The following is a 27,980-nucleotide window of genomic DNA, read 5'->3' on the forward strand; positions in this document are numbered from 1 at the left end:
TTAATAAGACATGAGAGCGTCCTAGTCGATTTATTTTGAACTTGTGCGATTTATCTTGTTTTTGTTTCCCTATTATTCCACCTCTAACACCTTAAAGTTCAGGTGGGCTGTTACAATAAGCACATGTACATTAAATGTATACTCGTACTCGCCTCTTAGTAAGAAAAAGCCAACCTCAAAACCCCACTCCTCACAATGGTGTGGTTATGGACGCTTCCGTGGACTTTCATTCTGGTTGCGCTGATACCGCTGGCCACAGCTAAATCACCAGATGTGCACCACAGCCTGCAACAGCTCAAAAAACGAGATGACGACTCGCTTCGAGACGAAAACTGCCAGGCATGGATCGCCCCAGTATGGCCGGGAATGAGCCATATGATGGTGGCAGCAACTCGAGCGGAGCGAGATGTGTCTTACAATGTGTCGATCGACCAACTGACGTACAAGGGCGCCGAGCTGACCCCGCTGGTCTTCAACAAGTACGGATACACCCAGGACGGCATTTTCAAATCCATGGACCTGCTCAAGTCCGGAATGACGTCTCTGGGACTCGACGTCTATTGGAACAACAAGGAACAGTACTGGCAGCTGTGCCCCGTGATTTTCCCAAGCTCTGCAGAACCAGGCACTCCTGTTCTGCTACAGAGACGACTCACAACTGATATCGTCACATGCGACCAAAATGCGACGTTGTCGTACTTTCTAGCGGCACTTAGTAATCATGTCAACGTCACCGACAACAACCTCGATGTCGACCTCATCTCGCTCAAGCTCAACCTCCGAACGGTCGAAACGCCGATACAAAGTAACTCGAGTTCTCAACGACAAAAGCGACAATTTAGAGAAACGTCTACAAGCGTAACCCAGCTGGCCAGCAGCGTCCTGTCGAGTTTGTTAAACGCCTCTAAAACGACTAGAATGGAGTCGACTGGCTCCTTCTCCAACAGCGACTCGAACTCCTCTTCAAACTCCTCTCGAATGAGTAACTCAACGGAGTCGACCAGAACCACATCTTCCACAGAGTCAGCTTCTAGCACCTCAACGACACCTTCAACTTACACCACAGGACCACAGATGCTCGGAAACATTGTGGGATCCTCTTACATCGGTCCTAGACTCTACACTCCCAAAGATCTTCATCGCGATCGAGAAGCAGAACCTCCCAGAACTTACGACTACCAAGGTCTCAGTAACCGGGGTTTCCCTCTGGCACATTACATTCTGCTAGAGATGAAGGCTCGGGTCATGGTCTCTATATCTCAAAACGATCAGCCGGACGGGTACGGTTGGGGTTCGGCAGATCAAGACGTCATTTTTACTAAACAAGCATTGTTGGGCTCCTCGGACCCAGAAAACACAAATGAAAACATTGCGTATGAAAACCTGCAAGAATGCATACGTCTGGACCCACAGTTTCTGCAGTCTATCAACCTGACGGGTGCTGCTTCGTGGAGAACATACTCGTCGACACAACAAGACCCGATTTCAAACGTCTCATTCCAGGAGTTCATCAATTGCGGGCTCTCCCCAAGCATTAACAATACCCTAGCTCCAGGAGAAACACTCCAGGGTCTCATGACCGAATCTCTGTGGTCGTGGGCTGAAGATGAACCCAGCAAATGCCATAATGAGTCGGTAACGAGAACGCAAGACAGAAACACAGGTCTAGTTGCCTGGAACTGCGCCGTACTCATGCCTGACGGATGGCACGTAGCAAACTGCTACGACACACACTACCCTCTCTGTCGACAGGGAGAACTGGCATACAACTGGGCTGTGGGCACTCAGAAAGTCAACTACTTTGATACCGCCCAGGAGAAGAACATCTGTCCACCTGGATATACCTTCTCGCTGCCCAGAACAGCCCTACAAAATATCGCCGCCAAAATTACAGTCAGAGGAGTCTCAGGAAAGACAAGGGTATACAAAGGTGGAGATACAACAGACCCCGACTCTTATGACACTATTGATTATGGAAACACGGCCTTCCCGGTGTGGATCGATCTGAATTCCATTTCTCAGGAAGACTGTTGGGTCTCAGGTGGACCTACTGCTAGGTGTCCTTACAGAACAGTCCAAAGCCACTCCGTATCTGTAGCGCTCCTAACAGTGGCTTCTGCTGTCTGTGCAGGAGTTGCCGCTGCTATAATTCTGCTCCAAATGGACACCCAACCTATCAAGAAGAACTCTGGTCGATGGAGACGACTCATGTCCAACTTCAAGAAGTCGGAGTACGAGTCTGTCCCAGCATAGACTGAGACTACCCTTATTTATTTATCTTATAGACAATTTACCAAATAAAGATGCACCTTCCTATCCCTTTTTCTTTTATTCATTTACATAGATGTTTTTTGTGCCGCTTAGCATGCACATTATCGAATGACAGCCTCAGGTCTCTCGATTCCCTCTATCAGCTCAATCAAGTCACTTCCAAAGATACCACTCTTGGGGAACATGGGAACAGCTCCTGCTACAACAGGCCAGACCTCATAGAAACGAACAGTCTCGTCGTTGGAGGTAACAGCAACCTGTCCATCATTGGCAGATTGCGACGCCGACAAAAACCGCAGACCCGCTTTTGAGGTGACTTGTACACGAAGTTCAAGCTCAGGAAAGGTGAAGACTGAAATCAGTGAGCCCCTACCTGGATCTGAAAAGCCAAAGGTGGCAACAAACTGTCGATTGAACCTCGACCAAAATATGGACGTGACCTGGGCATGCACTGGAATTTTCTTGATCAGGGTACCTGTGCCAGTATGCCAGAAACGTATGGTTCTGTCATGGGAGCCCCCGCCTGTTGCCAACAAGGACGGGCTCCATGGACAATACGCCATAGCTTTGACAGCTGCATTGTGAACAAGCGTGTGCTTAAGGGTCAGCTCAATGTCTTGTGTCCAGTTGTAGTCCTGCAAGCAAGAAATATCCCAGATAGAGCAGGAGTTGTCGTTGCAGCCTATGGCAATCTCAGAGCCGTCTTTGGGAGACGCCATTCCACATATTTGCTGAAAGTGGCCTCCTAGCTCTGCCAAACCGTGAATTTCATGGTCATTATCATAGACGGTTTTGATCCCGAGAACACCAGTATATCCTGACTCATCTCCAATGATGAGCAGGTCATTACGATTGGGAACCCATAAGGCACTGCAAACACCACACTCTAGACTGTTTCCACGCCTAGTTGAGCGATGATCATACTTGGCCAGGATAATATCTTTAGGGGCATCAGCGATATATATCATGCCATTCCTGCATCCAATCATCAAAAGATCGTTGACAGTGTTGAAAGTAACACACATTATGGCCGATCGGTTACCACTGATTTGGAGCAGAGAAGCACCCTCTTGTTCATGCCACAAGTACACTTCGTTTCCAAGCCCAACAGCAACCTTTCCACACTGATGAGACCAAGAAATGAGATTAGCGTAGTAGTCATTGCGGAGTAACGGAGCATCCAGAAGTCTATAGGGCAGGTTGCGGCATATGTCCACTTTCTTAGAATCATCTGGAACCTCACTGATCGTCAAGGACGCCATCACCATAGGGTAATCTGTTCCAGCTACGCCCATACCTGATCCCATGGTGTAAACCTGCCTGCGCTCGGAGTTGGCTCGTGGTGGCGATGTACGAGAAGATTGGAGTCTGTTAAAAGTCATTGTTGAAGAAGATGTCGAAGGTGAGTTGGTGCTGCCCTCTGTGGCTTCGCCAGAGTTGGGCAGTGGTAACGAGAAGATGGACGTATTGCCTGGAGAGACAACACTGTGGGTGCTATGGAACGTTGCCGGCGATTCCCACGTCAGTACACGATCGGATGAAGATTGGCCTAAAGCCGCGGCAAGATAGAATTGGTTCTCATTAGTTATGCCTCCAGTTGTAGGGGAGGTAGGTGCTTGGCCCGAGGTGATGTCTCCACCCCCTTCGGAAGATGATGCTGATGAGACCTCGTTCAAGTACTGATCTATCAAAAGGGTATCGATAAAAGGCCGTGGTTCGCTGAAAGATGTTAGCTGGCGGTCTCTGCGAATAGTTATTGAAGGAGAACGATTGTACTGAGAAGGAAGGACCGTGGGTATGAATCTATCTGCCCTCATTGACGAGAGTAGGGGGGTATCAAAGCAACGGGCTATCTGTTTGAGCAGGGGAAAGGGATATTGTAGCTAGCTCGGAATCGTCTTGTGTATGTTTTGTGTCGTGTAGCAGTTAGAGTGCGTTACAAATTGGGTGGACACGTATAGTACGAGTAGAGTAGACCACAGGTGAAAGATATGCACTGCGTGTGTCATACCACGGATAACGCTACACAGAAAATGTCCCTTGTAAGTCTAAAAAATACGTTGTATTTTATCATATTACACGTAAGATAGATACAATACAGTGCATAAGTATATACAGTATTTTAACACATTCTAACCTTGCCTCGGGCACGAAGTGGCTGGTGGGACGCACGTTGTAGCACATTCGGGATCCCCATACCTTATATTGTTAAATAGAAACTAATTTCTTGGAACTTGTGTATTGAGGACTGAAAAAAACACTGCATTTGCTGTCGTTGGGTAGTCCATGCTTGCCCTGAATGTATCTCAGCGAGCCTGCATTATCTATGCTATCCATGAACGGCTGCTATTGCTGCAGTTCAATCAGCACATCAATTCAGGGGTCTAAGGAGGGAAAAATAACACTACTGTCTATTTATATATTTCATCCTAATTACCTCGATAATACCTCTACGTTTTGATGCTGAATTTGTAGCTTATCAAGGGCTCTCCTTTTTTTTTTTTTTTTTTTTTTCTGCATATACATTCATTTAATTATAACTTTGCTGTGAAAGAATAACCTTTGAAATGAATGTACGCTTACACGAATATTACTAATTAAACACGTTTAGTGTCATGGTCCAACTTGGCACGTACCTATTTCCAGTAAAAAAATCATAAAAAAACCTGGTTCAGTCCGTGTTGTATGTCGGTCCACATAGCTTCGCGTGTTTGTTCGTTCATCGGGAAAACGCCACTCCAGTCTCCAGTTCTCTAATCTCAATCCTTCCATTGCCCTCTTCGTTTGCATTGCCTTTGAAAACGTCTCCTTGTGGTTCTTCTTCGTCATTGGTTTGGTTCTGCGTCCCCTGTGGTGACTACGCGCCCTGCTACGCTGTTCTCTCGGTGGCCTCGGCCGCCTTTTACGCTTGCTACCGTCTCTACTCTCGCTCATCGTGAAGTGCTGGCGGTTGTCCATCGTAGAAACACATCTGGGCTTCCTTCAGGAATTGAAGCAAACCCTGTTGGACATGTCCCAGGGTGGCGTCGTCCCCTGAGTACCGGAGGGATCTCTCCATCTTCCAGATCCCATAAGCCAATTCCCGCAGATATTTGCGTGTCTTGACTTGTTGATGTTTCCGGGGGGCGTCACTGTTCACATGCCCTGGGAAAGAGGGGAGTACTCCACATTTCGACTCGGTAAAGATCCTTCGTCAATCGGGTTTTTTCAAGTATAGTAACTCTAAAAAGAAATATGCAGGTACAGGTAAACTAAAAAAAAAGTCAATAGTATGAGTTCAGAAAGCGATCCAGAGAGCACGTTTAGAGTCTGGAAACTCCTGTAATGTAAACAAATCCCCGGGCAGTGACTATTTGGTGGAGCGATTACCCAATGATAAGAGGATATCGTTTTATTAAGCAACCTAACTCACTGACTCTACTCCGGTGATTCGCTTCAAATGGTAGCGAGCGAGCCTGTCTAGGTCACTTGTCCAGTTTGTTATTTTGGAGAGACTCCAAAGATACAACAGAACGATCCTTCGACAAAGGTCTAGTTAGATACTTCGACCCCGAACCACAAACTACAGGTAGCACTTCTGTTGCCTGTCACACCTCACCTCCGCGAGATACACGATTACGAACAGTAGATATATTCTTACGACTCGTTGAGACTTTGCAATTGAGGATTTTGAAACATGAAATTTTTGGAAGCCGTTATACTTGTGACAGTGGTTGGGTCTCAGGACCTGTTTACTGCACTTAGGGAGGGGCCCGTCCAAATTGCGATGCGGCATGGGCAGCATTGTCGTACCAACGATGCTGAAGGTATAATGGAGAAGTCTGCGCCGAGATGCCCGTTGGGGGGCAGCCATTGAATCGAGGGAGATTGGTTCAACGCGGGATTCTCCGCAAAATTTCGTGTGTGCACCGGGAGATACCAATCTCATGCGTGAGTTGGGCTTGATCGAACTTCTCAGGACAATTCACGCGTTCGAGCGTCAGTTTGTTATCTGGCTGAGCTCCGAGGCTGATGCCGGCCCGTTCATACCGCCTTGATACCAAGAAATGCGGATTCGTCTCATAAATAGTGACTTCAAAATCGGTACAACAAGATCAAGGCGATCGGTTCAGTAGTTTAATCGACACTCCTGTGACTTCATCCCATCCAAGCCCACGTCCGCCGTCAGACTACGTATTGCCAGTAGTTTGTACAAGTAGCTACTTGTAAACCCTCATATGCACAGTCTAAACTGTGACTGATTGTAATTATTATGTAATTATAGAAATGAAACATAAAATACAATAAATCACGATGCGAGACATCCTCGCTTGACATTTCTCCGCTCCTACGCTCTGCTGCGTTCATTACTCGTAAATTAACATCTCATTAGTTTTATGACCGAAGCCCATTAGCATGCAATAAATATTTTAGGCCTTTGTAAGAGTGGGACAGTACCCTAGCTTACATGGAGTACTCGTCCTTGACACACAAGAAACTGTTATCAGCGGCCCACTTGCTGGTTTCTCTGACCAGCTGAACAGAGCCAGAAGCAAGCACCCAGCAGCCGGTCTTATCGACCAGACCGGGAACCTGCATACAACAAGTACCACCTGTAGTGTGAGTCGAGTTTCGAGAGCCACAAGGAGGCTCCAGTACTCCAGACAACCACTTCGCTAGATCTAGGTTCAGAGCGAGCTTTGATGAGATCATAGTGAATTGAGCCAGCGGCGAGTCGTACTCAGTGGGGATCCACGACTTCCGAAGCAGAGTGGAGGTCATCTTTCGAGGACGACGCAGGAGAGGAACGGCCTTAACTGGCTGGATGGCATTGTAGTCGATCGTACCGTTAGAAGATACTGGTATCTCTCCCAGTGCCTGTTGCTGGGCGTGAGACTGAGCCTGAGACTGTTGCTCCTGGTGCTTAGCCTCACGTTTCTGAGCCTCCAGAAGAGGCACTCGTTCTGGGTTGCCCTGACAAGGAGTGCAGCAGCCATGCCCACAGGCCTCAATGTTGATATCGATATCATCTGCGGCGGCAGCCTCATCCTTGTTTCCAAGAGAAGATCGATAGTCGTTCATAATTCCAGCCTTTGTGGGGGAGAGAGAAGTGATGGGACGAGACACGTAGACTTCAATCTCCACGTTGACAGAGGTATCGCATCGGATTCCAAGCAGAGGCAAGATGGCCACATCTCGAACTTCTCGAATAGCCCACACTAGTTTGCAAGGGATGCCTCTATCTGCACAGTGTCTCAGAACAGGGGCAGCAAAAGAGATACCGGTACCACCACAGACCAAGAGAACTCGCTTGGCGGCCCCGGGGATGAAGAACGTCGAAGGAACCGAGCAGAAGGGACCTGTCAGAGACATGTTCCGGTTTGCATGGAGTGTGGTGTCAGGGAAGAAGTTGCTCTTTCGCACAACCAGCTGCAAATGGTCGTCTTCAGGCCGGGAGGCAACGGTGTAGGGATGAGAGGACTTCATCCAAGTGGCGGGCTGCCACAGTGGCGAGCTGAGACGAATGTGTGAAGCAGGGGTGAAGACCGGCTTGGCATCGAAGTCATGATCCTCTACATCTCGATCGAAGCTGGGAAGACCCCCGTACTCCGAAGGCTTGTATCCTCGCTTGTATACGTTAGGGTAGGTTACAAGGAAGAGGGTAGGAGACACGGGGAAGATACTCAGAGGCTTGACGTGAGTGGTGGTCCAGATTCGGTAAAGAATCTGTCCGATGAGGATTGCCAGGGAGCAGTAAAAGTATCCATTGGCAGGGGGACGGGCGTGGCCCCAGATGAGGAACACACAGGCCCAGGTTGCAGGGTAGTGGATTCCGTAAAAGATGGGGTACATCTTTCGTCTGATGGGAGCAATGGAGGTAGCTGCGATCAGCAAGAAAAGAGCGGTAGCAATGATACCGTAGATGTTTTCGATCTCGGCCATCTTCTTACCCAGTACGCCTGTAGAGTAATAGATGTATGCGTAGAAGATGGAGTGCAGGACCGTGGTGAGCACTACGATTCGTGACAGCCACTTGTGGACTGGCAACAATGCGAGGTAGAAGGTTCTAGGAAGTGGCGAGGGTCTGAGAGCCAGAAAAAGCATGGCTGGATAGAGAGCAGCAGACACTCGGCCGAGTCGTTTGGTAAGGAAGATGAAGTCTTGGTATGTCTGGACTAGAGAGCAGACTGTGACAATGGTCAGCAACAGAGGGATCATGAGTCTGAGTCGCAGGCCCTGTCGGAAGAACTGCACGCGAGTTCCTGGTGGTCGGGCGTACTTTCTGAGTCGTCGGATAACTATGGCGTCGACGGCGACGTTTGTGAGGGCGTAAGCCCCAAGAATGAAGATGGCCGTGACCGCCAGTGAGTAGAGTCCCCATTGGCGAGTGACGAGCTTTCGAAAGGCCTTTTTGGCAGGTGCAGGCTTGTTGTCCATGTGCCAGTTGAAGCCCAGCCCGAGGTGGTCCATCAGGGACTTGGACCACGTTTCGCACTCCAGCGTCATATCGGTGTGGTTCATGGGTCGTCGGAAGTGTGCAGCGTTTGCAGCTTGGTTTTTCAATTTGCAGCAGTATTCGCGAGTTTATTTGGTTTCGGATTCCGATTATGCAGAGTTGTGTCCGTTTGGAGAGGTGAGTATGTCGGTGGAGAAGATTGTGAGAGACACGAGCTGAGTCTCTGTCAAATGCGTGTATCGTGACCGATTTAGAAGCTGACTATTAATTTCCCCAAGCGCTAAATTTTTCACACAAGGAGTTATCAAGGGTCAACTTAAGTTCTGGTGGTGGAAACAAGAGGAATGCAGATTTCTATACCCAAAGCCCCCGAAGGGGTCCTGCGGATCAAGCTATATATATGAAAAAGAGCGCGCCGCCAAAAGACAGCAACCTCTGCGTGCAGCACATGGGAACGGCACCAGCGGGTCTTTAAGGTTTCCTTCCACTGCGATCTTTTAGATAGCTATACCCACTGAGTTAATGGTGCTTGCCACAGGTGGTGTAGCCAAGAGAAAAACAACTGGCTGTCGAGTATTGGTGTTTTTGCCACTGGGTCGAGTTATGGAGCAAGTCCTTTATGGAATCAAACCTCTACAAGTAGTAGTACTGTATACCCTCGAATAATTCCATCACAATCATCTGTCATTACTTACATGCCAAAACCCAAACAGCGCCACATGTTACCAACTCACTGAGTGACGAATCGGTGGATAGACAGCCAACGGCACTAAGCCGGCTGTGTGATACGTTCGCGGGAGGTTAAAGTGGGACTTAGTCTGTAACACTGCGTGGGCCACAAAGTGTGGAAAGTTGGTCCTCAGCCGATCTGATAAGTAGTGTTTGTATAAGTCTATTATTAAAGTTCCGGCAGAGCCATCTGATAAAAAATTTGCGACCCGAAAGTATAGTCGGAGACTCCCCCTTTGTTGGGGCAAATAGGACCCTAACGTCTTTTGACAGCTGGACCCATAACCGGTTCTCACTGTGCATTGGTAGTGTCGTAGCAGTGTTACTTCTTTCACCCTGAAGACGAATAAATTCACAATCTGTACCACCAGACTCAAGCCTATGCTCAGGCGCCGATCAACGTCCTTGTCTGATGTCCTTGTTCCAGTACGTGGGGTGTCAAATCCAAACTGCGGAGCGGAAGCAGACTACGTTGTAGGATGCAATCCGCCAGTACAAGCGGCTCTTTCACCCGTGGACCTAGACCATGAGTTTCGGCGTCGGCAGTGGAAGGGCCATGGCGCCATCTGATAATAGTGCAATGCCATCTGAGGGGTAAGCTAGAACTAGTATCAGCCGATGGTAGCCGATGGCCGTTAATAAGTGTTCATCTGTTTCCCTCGTACTTGTACTTGCCTGTTCAATGTCACTTCTCTCAGTTTGCTCCACATGTCCACCACGTGCACAGGGCATGTGAGTCTCCTCAAACTATAGCTGGGAAATAATTAACCCCTGGCTGGAATGAGTGTATATCTGATATAAGCTATTTATTAAGGAGGTCAAGGGATTGGGCTATAGCAATTGATAATCAAGACACTAGTAATCTCCCATTGTAGCCATCATTCTGTCGAATTTTGGTGTTTTCTGACGTCCATCTTTCATTACGGCCCGTCTCTCTTTCTTCCCTCACTATACGAGGGAACAATTATGCAGTTTAACTCCTCCTGTCACATAAGGTTTTTATGGGAATCATCTTTTTTCTTCTCTCTGACTTTTCAATTCGACCTCCAATTTAACTCTACGCACGTTAGTCATCAACTTGTGTGCACAAAGTTCGGCACAGCACGCGCTCCAGAACAACACGCGTCAACATGCCGGAATTATCGCCAACTGAAGAAGCCATTTTGGCGGAATACGAGCGGCTGGACCTCAATCTGCGTTCGCTGACAGATGAGATTCGCGTGCTCACAGAGGGACCATCTCAGGTGCTGTCGGAACAGCTGTCGGAGCTGCAGTCCAAGGTCTATGTGATCAGAACACTGATTAAGTCGTCTGTCTACAACTATGCAAAGATGAAGGGCCAGGAAATGGAGTGATTACCGTTGCGAATGGCCCTGGTCTATGAACTGACAACAATCAACTTCATCATGATACCAACAGACAGTGAATTGCAGTCCGTGTTCGTGGGCAGCTGTACCGTTGATCAGCAGACACCACGTTTCTCACAATGACGATTCAAGTTCGGATCCATGGTCCATCAACTGTGTACCCCTTGTCGCAGGCATGGGCACCTTCACATTGTACACCTTTCATCGTCTCTGGAGGCTAGTCTAGATCCCCTACAGTGATCTGTCGCCATCATGCTACAAGTACATATTAGATACTTGGAGCTCCAAAGACACCCTCGTATCATTCTCCGTGGTACATACTTGTACCAAGTACATATTTAATTTATTTATCGTCATCTGAGATACGATGCGTACCGTACTCGTATTTGTTGTAAGTGTTTGATCTTCCAATCTAGCCACAGTATATACAGTAATAATTACAGCACATCTGGTACTCACACCAACATCGTACAAGTACGTATCTTATCTCACAGAGAAAAAAGGAAAAACGACGACAGCCGAGCAGAGCACAGGGTTTCAGCTATCGTGCTTGCAACCGAGACATGGCATCGTATTCGTGACTTCAAAAGTCTCTTCTCTTGGTGCGATATTATTTAAAAACTGCAAGCTTGCCTTAGTTAATATATCACTCCCCTTCGTTCACTCTTGGCCCACTGGGCTCTCTGTACGGCACGAACGCGCCTAAGGTCTAACTTGAAAGATATCTACAAGTACTGGTGATAGCAGCCATATTCAGCTTATTAATCAAAATGATCTTATCGGATCCGTTCCACAGCCGATCACTTTACGACTATCAATCGTAGAGTTTCTCGGAGTCCGACCGAGCCGAAGCACACTTCATTGTGAATTGTGAATTGCATGACGTCTGAGAAAACCCCATTTCGATCTGAAGCAACATCTATTATTTATTTTTACAAGCAGAAGAATCACATTGTCATCTCTCCTTCAACTTTCAAAGCTTTTGGGCGCTAATCAGATGTACAGGACCTTTTTTTCAAGTGCACGCCACAATAATAGTGTATGAAATACCGACGATACTTATTTGTAGTTGAGAACATCAGGATAGGTCACAAGAGATTACCTATTTCATGCACCAAAAATCACGATAGCGCATCAATTATTGCACCTCATCCTCTGAATGTTGTTTTCCGAGAAACCAGCTAGATATTCCGCACAACCGCTAATCGAACCCACACACACAACAAAGGCATCACAGACAACGCCTCGACCTCCACGTGACCTGAATCAGGCTTGCAAATCAACTCTGATCAAATAGTCCAACCAACCTCAACACACACAATGAGACCATTTCTCAAGAAGGCACCCATTAAAGCCCTGCGTCAGGCTTCTGGCTATTCTGGCTCCCTCAGCAACCTGCGTGTCCAATGGGCTCGTCCTGATATCGGACGAACTTCTCTTTCTGCCAATGCATCCACCCAGGCTGACGTTCTGGCTCGATACCAGGATAAGCTGAAGCAGAAGGCTGCCGCCGAGGGCGTGGAGTCTGTTGACGAGCTCAAGGAGAAGCTTGCTCCAGAGATTGAGGCTACTCTCAAGAAGCTCAATGAGTCTGATCCTCTCGCCAAGGTGCTGGAACAGGCCTGGAGTGAAAAAAAGACGATCCTTGAAGAGGGAGGAGAGGAGGCCAAGACTCTGACTGAGAAGCTTGGCGAGGTTCCCCCCGTTCCGAAGAACGAGCTCAAGAACCTCGACAGCTTCGTCAAGCTGGACAAGTTTAAGGAACTTGGAAAGCAAGAAATTGAGTTCCTGTGGAGAGCCCGACATATTAACAACGAGCGCGCTCTGTGTGCTGTCGTTGACCCCCAGCTCTTCTACAAGATGTTCCTCAATGGCCGAAAGCACCCCATGTTCGTTCTGCCACTGCCCAAGGGAGACGAGGGATGTGAGATGCACATTGTGCAGTGGAACTTTGTTGGAGAGCACCTGACCCACGTCATCTTCACCACTCTGGCCGAGTTCAAGCTCCACCAGGACTTCGCTAGACCCCATACAACTCTCATGTTCCACACTGACCTTGCTGCTGACAAGGACTGTGTTCTTCTGAATGGTCAGGTCGAGAAGGACTCTGCCATGTCTCTCCAGGATGCCCAGTTCCTTATCCTGGCTCTCCAGGAGTTCTACGGAGCTACCATCACCGACCCAGAGACCACAAAGCGACGACAAGCTCTTCTGCAGTCCTTCACAGAGGGCTCCGACAACTTCCCCATCGATATGGTGATCGAGGAGATTGAGGCTTTCACCAAGTGAACATTGTAGATAGAAGTACATACTGAATTGATAGACGTACATACTGTAAGTGTGCGAATGAACTGTTGTTGTGTACCTTGCGATCTACTGAAGACCATATAAAGACATAAAGACGAGATTAATTAATATAACTGGCACTACAATTGACTGGTAAGTTCTGGAAGTTGACTGTGACATCGAGAACACAACAGTATGTATGTACTACAATGATATTACCTGCCATCACAAAGGTAGATATCCCTTAGTTGTATGAGATTCTTATAATAGTTTCCACCAAATCATTTCAGATCTTAAAGGTACAGTACATACTGATTTGGTAGAGAGACTTGCGGTGGAATTTGTTTCGAACTTCTACAGCATGTATTAAACGCTCCTCCTGTAGGTAAGTGACTTTGTAGACCAGTTCTCTGAACTGTACTTAGAAAAATTTAAGGATGTAGAAGAAAATGACAAAATGACATATTTGTGTTCACGTGATTTGTTTTGTTTGTTGTTTTTTTTTTTAAAAAAAGAACCTCTCGTGCGGGTGTTCCTTATTTTCTCCAAAGCCACTGCTACAGTATATAAGTAATTGTAATTATTAATAGATCTGTAGTCCAACCCCATCTTAACTTTTGGTGCGATATCGGAGCTGCAGCGTGTGACATGGCGTTCATTAGTCACAGGCACACTTGATCACACACATTACACATCACCATGACAACCACAGAGGAAATCGCCTTTCTCGGACCGTTATACACGTATTCACACGCAGCCGCAAAACAGTACCAGGATACTCTGGCAGTGCCCACGACCCTGCGACCGGCCAAATCAATCGAAGAGTGTTTCCAGCTACTGGACTCGGGAGAAGTCAAGCTGGCGGTCGTGCCGTTTGAAAACTCCACTAACGGATCGGTTGTTTGGACACTAGACTTTCTGCGACAACGGCTTCTCGGCGACGACTACTTCTACTCTGCGACTGCCGAGCTGCTGGTTCCCGTGAGCCACTGTTTCTTCTCCAATGTTAGTGACAAAAAGGACATCACCAAAATTTACTCACACCCTCAGGTCTGGGGCCAGTGCGTCGAATTCCTCAAACAGTACCCCAATGTCGAGCGGATCGACGTGGCAAGTACCGCCAAGGCAGCTGAGCTGGCTGCCAATGAACCAAACGCAGGAGCTATCAGCTCGGAAATGGCCGGAGCAGCTGCTGGCATCAAGCTGGTGGAGACCAACATTGCAGACAAGAAAAACAATACCACCCGGTTCCTGGGCCTTAGTAGTCTCGATGACGTGCAGAACCCACCACCTACAAAGGACGATCTGTCCCTCATCTCCTTCACCACCACTCACAACAACCCCGGAGCTCTGTGTGCAGTTTTGGAGGAGTTCCGAAAGCACGACATTGATCTGAGCAGTATCAACTCGCGACCGTCGCTACAGGACTCGTGGCACTACATCTTTTTCGTCGAATGCCGAGCCCACGTCAGCGAAGAACGCATGAAAAATACCCTCAAGGCCATGGAAAGCATCTGCTCTTCTCTGACGGTGATCGGATCCTTCCCCAGATGTCCTGGCAGAGACGCTTAGACGGTTCAGCGTTTCTGTCTAGGTGAATTATGCTCAAATGAAGCACAATAAGCGAAGCGCTCGTACTACAAGTACAGTAGCTAACTTGTAGCTTTACGTGTCATCATAAGGCGAGGCATAACGCACACAATAATAATTGTAAATATATATCCTAACCCAATTCGTACGTACACAATCTCAAGAGCTTGTAGCTGGCCCCTTCAGCTTGCTTAGTAGTACCAACGCAACCTCCAATCGGGCGTACTGTACGGGACTCAGCACACTCGACTAGTATGCAGTCACCATAGCACCTTCGCCACACTACTGGCCATATCTGGTGAACTCCCAGTCCTTGGAATCCAATGGACAAGTGTTTCGGGACTTGAGCCATCGGTTAATGCAATGAAAGTGAAAGGCGTGGTTGCACTTACCCCAGGCCACGTTACAGTCAGCCTGAGTTCCGGATGCGTTGGCTTGGCAATCGATGCATGGCTCCATAATGTGATTTTTGCAGATGGCACAGGTTTCCACCTGGATATCCCATGACCAAAATGCTACCGCCGACCACTGAGTTAGTATGTTACAGATAGACCAAAGCCCACTAATACCGCGACTCTGGTGATAGTAACTAAGTTGCTGCCGTAGCAAGTGAGCAAAACATCTTGCAAATCACGCCACCAAAGTCACCAAAAAACATCGCTTTAGACCTGGGCCACAGCCCCCCAATCAAGTTGCATTGCCATAACCATATGAATTCGACAAGTGCAAGATCTAATGCAATCATCAAACACAGAAATAGCTGAATGGCATGCGGCATGTTGTGGCACTCTATGTAGCCTGATTGATCACCAAGGTGCCATGCCGTTGGTCCCGTCATGGTTATTGTATCACAATCTTAATCCACACACCATTGTAAACTGTGGGTGATAGGATCCTTGTGTGTGTCATAAACGATCCCTCATTCTGTATATCCCATTGACTTCAGGGATGCCTCGGTGGCCAGAATCAAGGTATTCTCTCAATGTCGTTCGGTGGCAACCTCCACGTTTCCGTAGTGCGTGGTTGTCACACGTTTCAGTGCGTGTTTGAAGTCCATCATGTCTTGTGTCGAATCATCAGCCCATTGCACTGGATCTTTCTCTCTCCTCGATTCGTCTCTACTGTAGTACTCACCTTCTTGACTTCTAATCGCTTCTTAGCCGACTTTTTGGGCTTCTCGATGACTGTGTTAGTGTTGTTGGGGGGGAAACAAGACGCAATACTCACCTTCCTCGACCTGCTCAACAGGTGTGTCGACTTCCATAGCGCTTGGGTCTGCCATCTCGGTACTTGGTGGTGTGTGTTGTGTGTGGTGAGATGAAAGGAGTGTTGGTATCACGGTTAGAGGTGTGTGGTGAATAGGCTTTTTGTCGAGAGGTGCAGGTGAATTACTAACGTCAACTAATTGTTGAATGTGGGGAAAGGCCAATAAATAGGGGAGTAGTATGAGTGGAAAAAGAAAAGACAACACAGGACACCATAAGACAGCCATTTATGATCGGCTCACGCCATTGTTGTGTCATAGTTGTATGTCGCAGCAACCCGAATATCCTGACACCGTTGGAGGTTCCAGATAGAAGTTGGGCCAAGATGCCAAGTATTGATACGACACTATGGAAGGACAGTGCTTCTGCAGAGAAAAGCATCACCATATTCCCTTAGAGAGCTGGTCGAATGGCCTTGTCATTATCATAGAACGCAGCACATGACTCTTACCCATAATATTATCGTCTTATTTGACACAGACACCTCCACCGCACGCCCACCAACAGAAACGTTGGATCTCAAATTACGATACACTTTTTAGTAGAGTTTCAACGGCATCCTTATTAATAATTACTGTACACATTCAATTTTTTTTTATCTCTGGCATGCCTGCAAGCAAGGTTTCTTGTGTCAAGGGCCATGGGAACTGATTTCCAACCCTTACATAAGGAGCATGAGCTGCAGACCAGGACGCCTGCAGACACACGCTTATCAGCAGTGCAATCGCGGCAGATCCGGACTACTATACCTGCCAGTTACTTGTAGTTGGTGTCGTCAATTGTCTGTATTACTGTACGGCGCTCCCACCTACACCTTTGGATACTTTGCAGTAGCTCCTTGTAAGGTACAGAAAAGTGTCTACTTGTAGCTGTAGTACAGCACATCCGATACTTAGATACAGTATACTGTAGCTGTATATTCTGTAGATCCAGGCTTACAAGGGCAATGTTGCCATGCTGATAGACATACGACGATATCTCGAACGTCACACGTGTGTCCATCTCTTCATTGAGTGCATGCAACCATGCTCCTTTGTTACCGCGCGTATCCAGGTTCGAAGGCGATCAATGTGATCCAAATTACGTATGTCCAGTCTTCATCTTGAAGACAAGGAGTTACAGAACTTCCCCAGCTGCTTAGGCAGAATCAAACAGAGTTTGCACAACTTCAGGTGCGATTAGGCCGCTTTTGTTCCTACTACTCTTTATGCTTAGTTACAGTAACATGTACGAATACAACCGGGGGCTGTCTCGTCAGGTTCTACCTCCTTTGTTAGCTACTTTCCAAACAAGTACAGTATGTACTCATACTCGTATGTACTTGTACATACTGTTGTCTCTTGTACGGCCACAACACAACATGAACAGCGACCACTCGTAGGTAGCTGGGGTATCCCAGTATCCCTAGAATCATACTTCGTTTCTAGAATCCAGTTGGTGTCTAAAAATATCTGCAATGTAGCTGTCGAATATTCTTCGTTTCACTGCTTTTATATCCAGATAGATCAAAAGCTCTTGCCTGACTACAGCAACCCCAATTATCTTTACAGTAATCATTGCATTTTATATCAGGTCGTTATGGTACATGTCATCACGCCTAAGAGCCTAAACCCGGTAGATAACCAGCTGGCCATCTCCTCCAGTGGAAGAAATAGTGGTCACTCGTCCTCCCTCCTCGTCTAGAGGTCGCAGAGTGACAATGGGAGACTGGTGGATGGTCAGCAGATCATCATCGTTGGGTTGCTGAGTGGTTCCCTTGAGATCCATGGCTCGGAACATGTTGAGAGCGGAGCCGGTGGGCATTCCATCCTCATCGAACTGGGAGGCGGGGCCAGAGTTCTTCTTGTTCTTCTTAGGGTCATCAATAGCGCCAGTCTGCTTCCAGCCAGACTGAGAGCCACCAAAGATGATGGGATAGCAGTCGTAGCCTCCAGCAACGATCTGATCTTCCGTGGTCCACACCAGAGATCGGAAGGGCTGGAAGGAGGTGTCCAGGTTGATGACAGCTTTGGGGGGAGCATCGGGAGCAGACGGGTAGACCACAGTGATGGAGGAGTCGTGGGAAACGTAGGCCAGAGAGTTTCCGGAAGGAGAGAAGGCCACGTCGTGAACCCAGGCGTAGGTCTTGTTGGCAAACTCACCACAAAGATGCTGGAAAGGCAGTCGCTCTCCCCAGGCGGTGGGGGCGGGTTTGGCGTCAACACCCTTGATGTAGCCGGAGAAGACTCGGGCGTGTCCGTCCGTGGATCCGGCGGCCAACAGAACGTTGTTGGGGTGCCACGCAACGCTGGTGATTGTGGATCGGATGGGCTTCTTGATGTGCTTGGAGATCCACCAGTCGTTCTCGGCCTCGAAGTAGCACACGGCAATGATTCGCGCTCCGGATCCTACGGCAAACTTGGATCCATCGGGAGACCATCGCACGGTGGTGGCGGCTCGGTTGATTCGCAGCACCACCAGGAAGGGCTTCCAGGTACCGTCTTGCTGCAGCTCCCAAACAGTAGCGTTTCGGTCCTGAGAACAGGTGACAATTCGGCCATCACAAGAGATATCCACACCGGTCACGGTTTTGTCGTGGAATCGCAGAGTGCCGGCCTTTCCAGGAACTGGTCGAATCTTGCCGTTGGCTCGCTGCAGAAGAGTGACATTGTTCTCTCGAGCCACGGCAACGAAGGTGTGGTCCTTGTTGAAGGAGTGGTCAGCGATAGCTGTGGTTCCCAGTCGGAAAGATTCCATGGTGATTGGTTGTTTTAGGCGTTTGGTTGAGATGCAAGTGTCAGGAGCTCGACTCTACTGACTGCTGTTGTGTGGTGAAGGGGGAGTTGGCTGTGCTGGCTGTGAGGTAATAATGTAGTGCAATGGGAGAGTGGGGTAAGGGTTGTGTATTGCACTGGGAAGAGAAATGTTTCGAGGTACATCGAAGAGGTGGAGAAAACACTACTTGTAGTGGTCAATTGTAATGCTTACCTTGTACTAATATGTTTTGTATATATGTCCATGTTCAAATGTCTCGATATACAAGTACTCGTACGTAATTTGGGGACTTCACAGAAACACCTTCAGAGCGCAGTTCGGAGTTATCTTGCGTCTGAGAGGCAGGCATCGGAGACGAATACCAAGAGCGATATAACTGACAAATGAACTGTTCTAACAGCAAGTGCCTACAGTACAAGTACGAGTAATGGTAGATTGGAGAAAAGTTGTTACATAATTTGAATCTAGTGTACTTGTGCGGTATAAAATGCCATTACTGTATACTGGTGGATGAACTCTGCACACTGGAAGACGTTTACTTACAGTACACACACACATCTACACGCTATAAATAAAAGTTGTCAGAAAAGAAAGGTTCGTTAAAGAGATCCGAGTTGTCGTTGTTATCAGTTTTCTAACGTCACCATCACTTCCATCTTTTGAAACACAGAAAATGCCAAAGAAACCGCATTGTGTGTCGCCTGAGGGGGAGCAGAAGAGGTGAGGTCGGCAGCAGAGCTGGTTTTAACAGAAGAAATGGGCGAGGGGAAGGTCAACGGTCTCTATCTCTGAACACACAGTAATTGCATGTCGATTCTACTAATACGATTCCTTCCGTTGTTACTGTATCTTGTTCTGCGATGTTCTGGTAGCTACAATACTTCCCACTGTTCTCAAGAATGCACTTCTTTAATATCACTCACTCTGTAATCGAACCCCGACACGCAGGCTTTGATGAAGAGCGATCGAAAGAAATGAGAACCATTTATGTAGGAGTCCAAGCTCGACTGAATAACCTGCTATAATCGTCGTCTCGCGGGAGCTCGTCACTTTACGGTACCAATTCACATCAACATATGCAATTGATTAAGGCCAGTTGCCATGCATCGCTATCTGACACGGATCAAGACCCTCCTTATGCATAATTACATGTCTGAACATTCGGGTTACACCATATCTACGCATGGTCCCACACGCCGCTGACCTGAGTCACGATAAGTTCTGCAGCAAAACTTTGATGGGTGACCACCAGGATGTTCAAGTAGAGACGAACAGGCAGAGTATATGACTGGGAATATTTTCGGCTAAAAGGTGCAAATATTTATTCAATTTTAGAATTATAAAGGAATCGTTGAATCATTGTATCTCCATTCTTCTTGTATAGTCGATTATATCACCCCATTACTCATTGTGGGCTGTCAATTTCACTCCTGGTGGTGCTTCACTTGGGGTAAAGTTTGGAAGCTTAAAAAAATGCACATTGATATAGAGAGGTGAAGTCGTTGAATTTCTCACTCCACACACCAACCACCACACAATCACCATGTCCAACAACGACTCGTACCAGACTCCCCTGTCCTCGCGATACGCCAGCAAGGAGATGTCGTCGCTCTTCTCTATGAAGAACCGATACTCCACCTGGCGAAAGCTGTGGTACAACCTGGCTGTGGCCGAGAAGGAGCTTGGAATCACCCAGATCACCGACGAGGCCCTTGAGCAGCTCAAGGCCCACCAGGAGATCACCGACGACGAGATCGCCGAGGCCACCAAGCAGGAAGCCATTGTGCGTCACGACGTCATGTCCCACGTCCATGTGTACGGACTCACTGCCCCCGCTGCCGCTGGCATCATCCATCTGGGAGCCACCTCCTGCTTTGTCACCGACAACGCCGATCTTATCTTCCTGCGAGACGGTCTGGACATTCTGATCCCCAAGCTCGTTAACGTCATTGACCGACTCTCTCAGTTTGCCCTCAAGTACAAGGATCTGCCCGTTCTGGGATGGACCCACTTCCAGCCCGCCCAACTGACCACCGTTGGTAAGCGAGCCACACTCTGGATCCAGGAGCTTCTGTGGGATCTGCGAAACCTGCAGCGAGCCCGAGACGACCTTGGTCTCCGAGGTGTCAAGGGTACCACCGGTACTCAGGCCTCTTTCCTGTCTCTGTTTGAGGGTAACCACGACAAGGTCGAGCAGCTTGACGAGCGAGTCGTTGAGCTCCTTGGCTTCGACTACGCCTACCCCTGCACTGGACAGACCTACTCTCGAAAGATTGATGTCGACGTCCTTGCCCCTCTCGCCTCTCTCGGCTGCACTGCCCACAAGTTCGCCACCGACGTGCGTCTCCTTGCCAACCTCAAGGAGATGGAGGAGCCTTTCGAGAAGTCCCAGATCGGATCATCTGCCATGGCCTACAAGCGAAACCCCATGCGATCCGAGCGAATCTGCTCTCTGTCTCGACACCTGCAGTCTTGTTTCCAGGACGCAACTCAGACCGCTTCTGTCCAGTGGTTCGAGCGAACTCTCGATGACTCTGCTATTCGACGAGTCTCTCTTCCCGGCGCCTTCCTCACCGCCGACATTGTTCTGTCCACTCTTCTGAACGTTGTCTCTGGTCTGGTCGTCTACCCCAAGGTCATTGAGCGACGAATTGCCGCCGAGCTTCCTTTCATGGCCACTGAGAACATCATCATGGCAATGGTCCAGCGAGGAGGAGACCGACAGCAGTGCCACGAGGAGATCCGAGTTCTTTCTCACCAGGCCGCCCAGGTTGTCAAGGAGCAGGGAGGAGATAACGATCTTATTGAGCGAATCAAGAACACCCCCTACTTCAAGCCCGTTCACGACGACCTTGACAAGCTGCTCGATCCCTCTACTTTCGTCGGCCGAGCACCCGAGCAGACCGAAAAGTTTGTCAACAAGACTGTTGCCAAGGCTCTAGAGCCTTACAAGAAGATGATCAACCAGGAGGGCTTCCAGCTTGCTGTCTAAGCGAGCCCAGCTGCCAGCCAAGGATCCGAACGACTGGGCCTTGAGTACCAGTTCCTTTAACGGCTTGTCAACACATCACCAAGCCTTTTATAGTGTAATTAACGTATAGATGTATGATAATAGTTATCGCCTAGCTATTGCGATAGCTACTTGTAGACGTCTACTTGGACGTTTTGTACTGCAACTACATATCATACCATATTATCTACTCAATAAATACTTACTTATAAAACTTGTTCGGCCATTTTGACTACCAACAAATCCTTGTCCTTACCAGAGACGTACTTCACCTCCTCAGTCGTCACTCCTCCAGTCTCCTCGAACTCGTCCACCTGATCGAATTGTTTACTCAGCACTCGAATAGTATCTCGCACTTTATCACACGACTGTCGGATGTTTTCCACATGCTGTTTCTTGTCGTTGATTTGTTGTTGCATGAGGGTCACCAGACTTTCACGGGCCTGATGAGGCCGGTACTCATTCAGAATGTGATGGATGTTGATGAGCAGAACCCGGACATGTTCGAATTTCGCTGGAAACTGCTCGGGAGAAACTCCCATTATTCCCGTGAGTTCCACAAATGCGAGCAGCAGCGATTTTGTCAACTTTTTCAGCTCCAGAACCCGAGCTCCACTTTCCTGTCCTTCTCCTCGAATGGCTGCTCCATCGTAGACCTGGGTGATACCGAGATCTTCCAGCGTTGCTAACTTGTCGTTCACCTGCCATACGTCGCCAAAGTTATGATATGCTCCTGCTTCCGGCGGAGATGGAGGAGTGAGATATTTGAGTGGTGCTTCCAACAGCTGGGAGTTATCAGAGCTCTGTAAATCCTTCACTTTGGCCACATTCTCGTCCGTAAAATACCGAGAGTACCATGGTGGAGGCGGATACACCGATAGTAGACCCTCGTTCTGCTTTTTGCGCCGTTCCATCGATGCAGATATGTGTGTTGCGTGGGTAGTGTCAATATGGTGATGAACACTGAGGGTGGTGCTAAAGTTGATGCATGATGGAGACTTTGGCCCATACAATATTTGAGGATGTCAAGAAACCCGGCAGACGAAGTAGGGTACTTATCATTGTGGCAAGGATAGGTTAAGTGGGATTTTTGTATCTATTGGTCCTCGTTTTCATGGTGCATTCTCAAATATGAGCTATTCATGGCCATATATAATGATCCTCTTGTTGATTTGACAACACTAACAAAAATTAGTTGCACGCTGTGAAGAACTTAATCCACGGATACGAAGACCGAAAGAAACTGCAACGGAATGATTGTTTGTGTGAGAACCTATGGATATTCTAACATCTTGCAATAAGCTATCATTTTGAACAGTTTTCTATAGCTATCTCTATCGCTGCGGGTGGCATGATGTACAGCATCTTGAGCTCTCAATGGAACAGAGCAGTAGTAGGTGTGTGTTTTAGTGACATCATGCCGCGAAGAGTAAGTCCGTCTCCAACCCAGAGCAAATGTTAAACAGATTTTTCTTGAAATCATCGATAGGTAGATATATCTATGGCCATTTGTTCGCACGATTGCATCCGTATCGTGCCATTTACCTACACTGCCTCCTTCTCATGCAAGTATGACCAATCTCATCTCTGAGTCTTCCTCTTCTTTATCCTCCAGCCCAGCAGATCATAACTGTACAGTACCAACTATCAACAAATACCATGTGTACAAACACAGAAACCCCCAAGGCTGATGTTTCCAAGGGAATATTGGCTGAAAACACTACCCTGAGAGAAACTCCCGGAAATATCTCGTCTGATGACAACGACGATAATGCTTCCGTCGACTCGTTTGGATCAGACGAAGTAGCAAGAGAACAGTCCAAGTACAAAGACGACAAGATCGAGGACGTTGACGCTTTGGCCAAGGAGATGGAGCAGTGCTACCTAGAGGCCGTAGAGGAAATGAAGGAGTTGGAAAAGCTTGTGCCTCGGTTTAAGGCGTTGGACAAAAAGACTGAGAAACTCTTCAAGTACTATTTTGGAGGTCCTTGGATGTCCCATCGAGAACGCATTTTTGAGGAGCGGCCAAATTCGGGGTACAATGTCCTCGGGGAAGATTGCATCTTTGATTTCTACGGAGACTTGAACAACTTGGCCAAGCAGAATCTCAAGGAGATGACGCTATACTTGACTGATAAGAAGGATTTTTAGGGTGGTCTACTCATCGAGTGGCCGGGATAAGTTAATATATTTTGACTGTGGCATAAAAGTAGCAAGAATAGAGCCTCTGGTTTTTGTTGGTCGTCATCGTCCGTCATCATCATATAAATACATTGGTTAAATAATATATGCCTCCAACCAATTGAAGAGCCAGGATTGGAAGTTGGGGCCAGGGTAGCCCGCCAGCTTGACGAAGTCGCGCTTGGTCAGCAGAGAAAACTCGTTGAACCCGGCCTCTTCAAAAGCCTTAACAATCATCTCGTTGATGGACTGTTCGGCAATGAGCATGGCGTTGGAGGACAGGTCAGGTCTGTCTGAGACAACAGGGACGTTGATGAGCAAGTTTTCGTGTTTCCGAGGGAAGTCCGTGATCTGTTTGCCGTTGGCCAGTGAACTGAACGTCTTAGGTCCCTGGGTATTACTAAGAGCTCCCAATCTCTCATACAGCTTTGTTTTGTCTGTGTAGCCATTTCGCATCTCTTGTTGCTTTTGTCGCAATTCTTCAATAGTAATTGCTTCATTGGCCATCTTCTGGGCCCACAGGTAGTACTGCCACACAGCGGCCTTGACAGAAGCCATAGTGACATATGACTCGTCCTTTTGAGTGATCATATCGTAGCAGATATCAATCAGAGCCTTGGAGGGCGCAGATAAGACGGACAGCACGAACTTCACGTAGGCAGAGAATGAGACTGGCTGAGTGAAGTGCTGTTCCAACAGAGACAGCAGGTAAGGGTCGTCCAGTTTCAGAAGCTCCCTGTACCGATCCAATGACATGTTAAGCTTCCGGGGCTCGTTGGAGCGAATATCGCACCACCCCATGAATTGCTCGAACATGAACTCGAGTCGTTCCTGGCTCATCGGGGCACATTCCGCCAGCAGGTCTCTATCGACAAATTCCTCTGGATCAGGAGCCGAGAAATCGTCCTCGATCTTGGTCGTCCATGCTGGATGTGTCTCTGCATAGTACAAGAGAGACCGCATGCTTCCGATGGATTTGTCCATTTTGTACAGCATGTGTGACTCTGGATGCATCTCACGACCCTCACAGAATATGCAAATGACGTTCTGACCACTGGGACAGTGCACGCAGACGTAATGGCGGTCCCGCTGTAGCAAGACGGTCTGGTTGCAAGCCACACACTTCACTCCAGATGCAGGGTGATCCACATTAGATGCAGCATGATGAATCATCGGTCTAGTTCGGTACTTGTCCACCAGCCGGGTCAGGGCTGAAAACAGGGCATTGGTTCGCTCCTCCGAGCATGTTTCAGAATTCTGTCGGGTCTTCAGCTCATCCAAAAACTGGTCATGCAACTTTTTAGCACCCCTTTGGTATGCTTCGTTACCACTGATACTTGGCCGCTGCCAGGGTGACGAGTCCATGTGGTCTCGAGACTCGTACCCGTCGCCTTCCTCGTCCTCGTGGTCGCTCTCCACGTTGACTCCCATCTTTGTGTACACCTCTTCACTCGTCATGTCTCCATCCTGGACCGCCAGTTTCTTGTCGACTTTGGCTCCTGTTTCCACAAAGGTCCGATTGAGATACGCATCTAGCAGCACTTGCAGCTCTGCGGCCGCTATCAAACTGATAGACACCAGTGCCGAGTACTTGAGGAATGAGGTGATCATACTGGGTGTAAATGGTGGTGTGGGCACATGTAGTGCTGAACTCTAATTTCTGTGTGATTCGAGAAAAGTTCTGGATGTGCTGTAGAAGGCGTTGTAGATGTTGATGGTGAGTTGAGACTCATTCTGGGAAGTTTTGGGGGTTAGCTGTATACACAATCTTCATATAATCCAAGAAGTAACGGAACTCCCACAAAGAAGGACCATGTTGGAAGACCCATAACCGCATTGAGTTGCATTTCTAGTCTCGAGTGATCTCATTATTTTGTTAAATTTAGTTGATGAAATAGATGAGATTGTAGAGGTCGAAAAAGTGTCCCTATTTGTGGGAATTTTTAACAACGGGGTAGCGGGATATCAACTACAGTACTCATTAAAACAACTTCTTTCTCTATTCATCTTACTCGCACCTAGCACACTCTCATCATCAACAGGTAAAGATTACGGGACATTCACGAACTGGAACTCTATCCGCTCTCGAACAGTCTTCAGTATCTCATTATCACATTATGCTGTGTTTGCTTGAAGGAACTTAGACGACGGCAGACAAACAATTTTATTTGATAGTATAGTTGACCATTGTATTATGTTGGTCCGCTGGCTAGATATAACTCGTTTCACATATATCCGCTAGCTCCCGTACAGTACGTACCAAGCAAATCGTCACATGTCATATCCTCCCAGTATGTTATACAGTACATGCGATAGAGCATTCAATCGCGTATCCTTGTCCTTGCATCTGTTGTATATGATTAGTAATCATTCGAGGATGTAGACGGTCTTTTTTACAAGATTTCGCTAGTTTCCGAAAATAAAATCACGTGGTCACCTCACGTGACTTTGCATCACCCACAGTAGTCTACACGCCCCATGCCGATACCAGCCCCCCCGATCTCGTATTAGCTTAATGGCTGCAGATGAAAAGGCGTGGGAGCGTGGGAAACCTAACCCAACAATTTTCTAGTCTTAGCACCTTGGTCGACACACTAGTGATTTTAACAAAAAAACATGAGCGGAATTTTGTGAGTATTACACAGGCAGAGTCGCTTTGAGAGCGTGCCGTTCAGGGAGCCGTCACAGTGTTTCTGGAGCACATATGGGTCTGATTGGCGTGGTTCTCCCTTGAGCAACTAGCCGAGGTTAGCAATGGAAGGACGAAACACAAGATGTTGAGAGTTGATTGAGCTGAATTGACACAAACACGTTGAAGTGGGTGTTTGTTTTACTAACATGGATGTGGATGTGTTGATTATTGGATGCTGATCTTGGTTATTGTTGTCGTCATCGATGGAAGAGATGGTTAGACGACATGATAGACGACGCGAGCACTGTGGCGACATTGACTTGATATGTTGAAGCGTTGGGACGGTTCTGATAAGGAAACCAGTAGACTGGCACCCGTTTATATGTCTGCGTCGGTCGTGGTTTTTGTGGCATGTCTTCTGTCATGATATCCAATGTGGGCCCATTCAGTCAACTCAGTCAGCACCTGAAATGATACCAAATGGCCATGGCAGCGGCAGTGTAAATGCGTGGCGTCTATCGAGTGCATTATTCTTCTTCAGAAATTCTGCTATCGATGGTAGGGCTCATTTTAGGTCCAGTCATGTTCGTGTTTTGTCATGTCTGTGATGGTGCTAATGGCCACGGCTGTGAGGCCATGTTGATTGGCTTCCAACTTATTGTTATTCTCTGGCTCCCCTCTCTATGGTGAATATTCCATCACATCTTGTATCTACCAAACAGAATCTTGTTCCTTCCAACAGAAACCTCAGCCAATGATTCTCCAACCAAGTGTGCTTCGTTCTTCATTGTGCGTCTTTTTCATTACTTGCGGCACACGCCCTGTCACTCTATCAAACATGCTAACTCAGTCTCTATCTTGGTGCTGTCCTGCTGAACGCAGGCTCTCTCTTCTTCCAGGTCTTTTTTGTGGTTATGTACTCTGACCTGGAGGCCGACTTCATCAACCCCATCGATCTGTGCAACAAACTCAACGTGTACATCCGACCCGAGGCTGGTCTGCAACTCTTCACCTCCCTGTTGTTGCTTATCAACTTCAAGTGGTTCTCCTTCCTCATCAACCTGCCCATGATTCTCTTCAACGTGCGATACATTTTCCTCGATTGGCCCCAGTACAAGCTGGATGCCACTGAGATTTTCCGAACGCTCAACAAGTACAAGAAGCAGTCTTTCATCAAGCTGGGCTTCTACTTCTTCCTCTTCTTTTACTACCTCTACTGCATGATCATGGCTATTGTGGAGAGCGAGAAATAGACGACGGTCTAAACAGATATAAATTGCTTACCTGAGTGTAACGAATAGACTTAATTATTGTGATTGGGGACAGTACGTATGGCCAGCGTAGTGTAGATGTCTGTAAGAACTATGGAGCGTTTACACATACAACTACTGTACACAGAACATACTCTCTGTATATTGTTACTTACAAGCTACTGTAAAGTACGGGTACTATCATGCTA

The 27,980-nt window shown here is 47.8% G+C and overlaps 13 protein-coding genes across 13 annotated transcripts, besides 1 other annotated feature; 7 read left to right on the top strand and 6 right to left on the bottom strand.

The window, feature by feature from the left end:
- Positions 1 to 195: 195 nt before the first annotated feature.
- Positions 196 to 2,253, top strand: YALI1_B22414g (uncharacterized protein; the record flags this gene model as incomplete). Its single annotated transcript, XM_501008.3, has 1 exon — positions 196 to 2,253. The coding sequence occupies one exon, from the start codon at positions 196 to 198 to the stop codon at positions 2,251 to 2,253; it is 2,058 nt and encodes a 685-aa protein (XP_501008.1).
- A 119-nt stretch (positions 2,254 to 2,372) lies between these two features.
- Positions 2,373 to 4,088, bottom strand: YALI1_B22452g (uncharacterized protein; the record flags this gene model as incomplete). Its single annotated transcript, XM_501009.3, has 1 exon — positions 2,373 to 4,088. The coding sequence occupies one exon, from the start codon at positions 4,086 to 4,088 to the stop codon at positions 2,373 to 2,375; it is 1,716 nt and encodes a 571-aa protein (XP_501009.3).
- A 1,103-nt stretch (positions 4,089 to 5,191) lies between these two features.
- Positions 5,192 to 5,460: a sequence feature (Partial Line element; YALI1_B22466t).
- A 1,254-nt stretch (positions 5,461 to 6,714) lies between these two features.
- YALI1_B22499g (uncharacterized protein) lies at positions 6,715 to 8,772 on the bottom strand (the record flags this gene model as incomplete). Its single annotated transcript, XM_501010.3, has 1 exon — positions 6,715 to 8,772. The coding sequence occupies one exon, from the start codon at positions 8,770 to 8,772 to the stop codon at positions 6,715 to 6,717; it is 2,058 nt and encodes a 685-aa protein (XP_501010.1).
- Positions 8,773 to 10,054: 1,282 nt separating this feature from the next.
- YALI1_B22512g (uncharacterized protein) lies at positions 10,055 to 11,029 on the top strand (the record flags this gene model as incomplete). The annotated part of the gene is made up of 3 exons (XM_002142982.2): positions 10,055 to 10,057; positions 10,615 to 10,787; positions 10,906 to 11,029. The coding sequence occupies 3 exons, from the start codon at positions 10,055 to 10,057 to the stop codon at positions 11,027 to 11,029; spliced, it is 300 nt and encodes a 99-aa protein (XP_002143018.2).
- A 1,094-nt stretch (positions 11,030 to 12,123) lies between these two features.
- On the top strand, positions 12,124 to 13,092 carry YALI1_B22533g (uncharacterized protein; the record flags this gene model as incomplete). The annotated part of the gene is made up of 1 exon (XM_501011.3): positions 12,124 to 13,092. The coding sequence occupies one exon, from the start codon at positions 12,124 to 12,126 to the stop codon at positions 13,090 to 13,092; it is 969 nt and encodes a 322-aa protein (XP_501011.1).
- A 696-nt stretch (positions 13,093 to 13,788) lies between these two features.
- On the top strand, positions 13,789 to 14,661 carry YALI1_B22549g (uncharacterized protein; the record flags this gene model as incomplete). Its single annotated transcript, XM_501012.1, has 1 exon — positions 13,789 to 14,661. One exon carries the CDS (start codon positions 13,789 to 13,791, stop codon positions 14,659 to 14,661), a length of 873 nt encoding a protein of 290 aa, XP_501012.1.
- A 177-nt stretch (positions 14,662 to 14,838) lies between these two features.
- YALI1_B22561g (uncharacterized protein) lies at positions 14,839 to 15,961 on the bottom strand (the record flags this gene model as incomplete). The annotated part of the gene is made up of 4 exons (XM_501013.4): positions 14,839 to 14,923; positions 14,966 to 15,207; positions 15,814 to 15,863; positions 15,907 to 15,961. The coding sequence occupies 4 exons, from the start codon at positions 15,959 to 15,961 to the stop codon at positions 14,839 to 14,841; spliced, it is 432 nt and encodes a 143-aa protein (XP_501013.4).
- A 1,588-nt stretch (positions 15,962 to 17,549) lies between these two features.
- On the bottom strand, positions 17,550 to 18,680 carry YALI1_B22598g (uncharacterized protein; the record flags this gene model as incomplete). Its single annotated transcript, XM_501014.3, has 1 exon — positions 17,550 to 18,680. The coding sequence occupies one exon, from the start codon at positions 18,678 to 18,680 to the stop codon at positions 17,550 to 17,552; it is 1,131 nt and encodes a 376-aa protein (XP_501014.1).
- A 1,561-nt stretch (positions 18,681 to 20,241) lies between these two features.
- YALI1_B22614g (uncharacterized protein) lies at positions 20,242 to 21,690 on the top strand (the record flags this gene model as incomplete). Its single annotated transcript, XM_501015.3, has 1 exon — positions 20,242 to 21,690. One exon carries the CDS (start codon positions 20,242 to 20,244, stop codon positions 21,688 to 21,690), a length of 1,449 nt encoding a protein of 482 aa, XP_501015.1.
- A 224-nt stretch (positions 21,691 to 21,914) lies between these two features.
- Positions 21,915 to 22,622, bottom strand: YALI1_B22638g (uncharacterized protein; the record flags this gene model as incomplete). Its single annotated transcript, XM_501016.3, has 1 exon — positions 21,915 to 22,622. One exon carries the CDS (start codon positions 22,620 to 22,622, stop codon positions 21,915 to 21,917), a length of 708 nt encoding a protein of 235 aa, XP_501016.3.
- A 745-nt stretch (positions 22,623 to 23,367) lies between these two features.
- On the top strand, positions 23,368 to 23,859 carry YALI1_B22645g (uncharacterized protein; the record flags this gene model as incomplete). The annotated part of the gene is made up of 1 exon (XM_501017.4): positions 23,368 to 23,859. One exon carries the CDS (start codon positions 23,368 to 23,370, stop codon positions 23,857 to 23,859), a length of 492 nt encoding a protein of 163 aa, XP_501017.4.
- Positions 23,860 to 23,985: 126 nt separating this feature from the next.
- YALI1_B22667g (uncharacterized protein) lies at positions 23,986 to 25,500 on the bottom strand (the record flags this gene model as incomplete). The annotated part of the gene is made up of 1 exon (XM_501018.3): positions 23,986 to 25,500. The coding sequence occupies one exon, from the start codon at positions 25,498 to 25,500 to the stop codon at positions 23,986 to 23,988; it is 1,515 nt and encodes a 504-aa protein (XP_501018.3).
- Positions 25,501 to 26,505: 1,005 nt separating this feature from the next.
- YALI1_B22677g (uncharacterized protein) lies at positions 26,506 to 27,774 on the top strand (the record flags this gene model as incomplete). Its single annotated transcript, XM_501019.3, has 2 exons — positions 26,506 to 26,519; positions 27,372 to 27,774. 2 exons carry the CDS (start codon positions 26,506 to 26,508, stop codon positions 27,772 to 27,774), a joined length of 417 nt encoding a protein of 138 aa, XP_501019.1.
- Between the last annotated feature and the right edge of the window lie 206 nt (positions 27,775 to 27,980).

Source organism: Yarrowia lipolytica, chromosome 1B (genome assembly GCF_001761485.1).
Source record: "Yarrowia lipolytica chromosome 1B, complete sequence".
Classification (NCBI taxonomy): domain Eukaryota; kingdom Fungi; phylum Ascomycota; class Dipodascomycetes; order Dipodascales; genus Yarrowia; species Yarrowia lipolytica.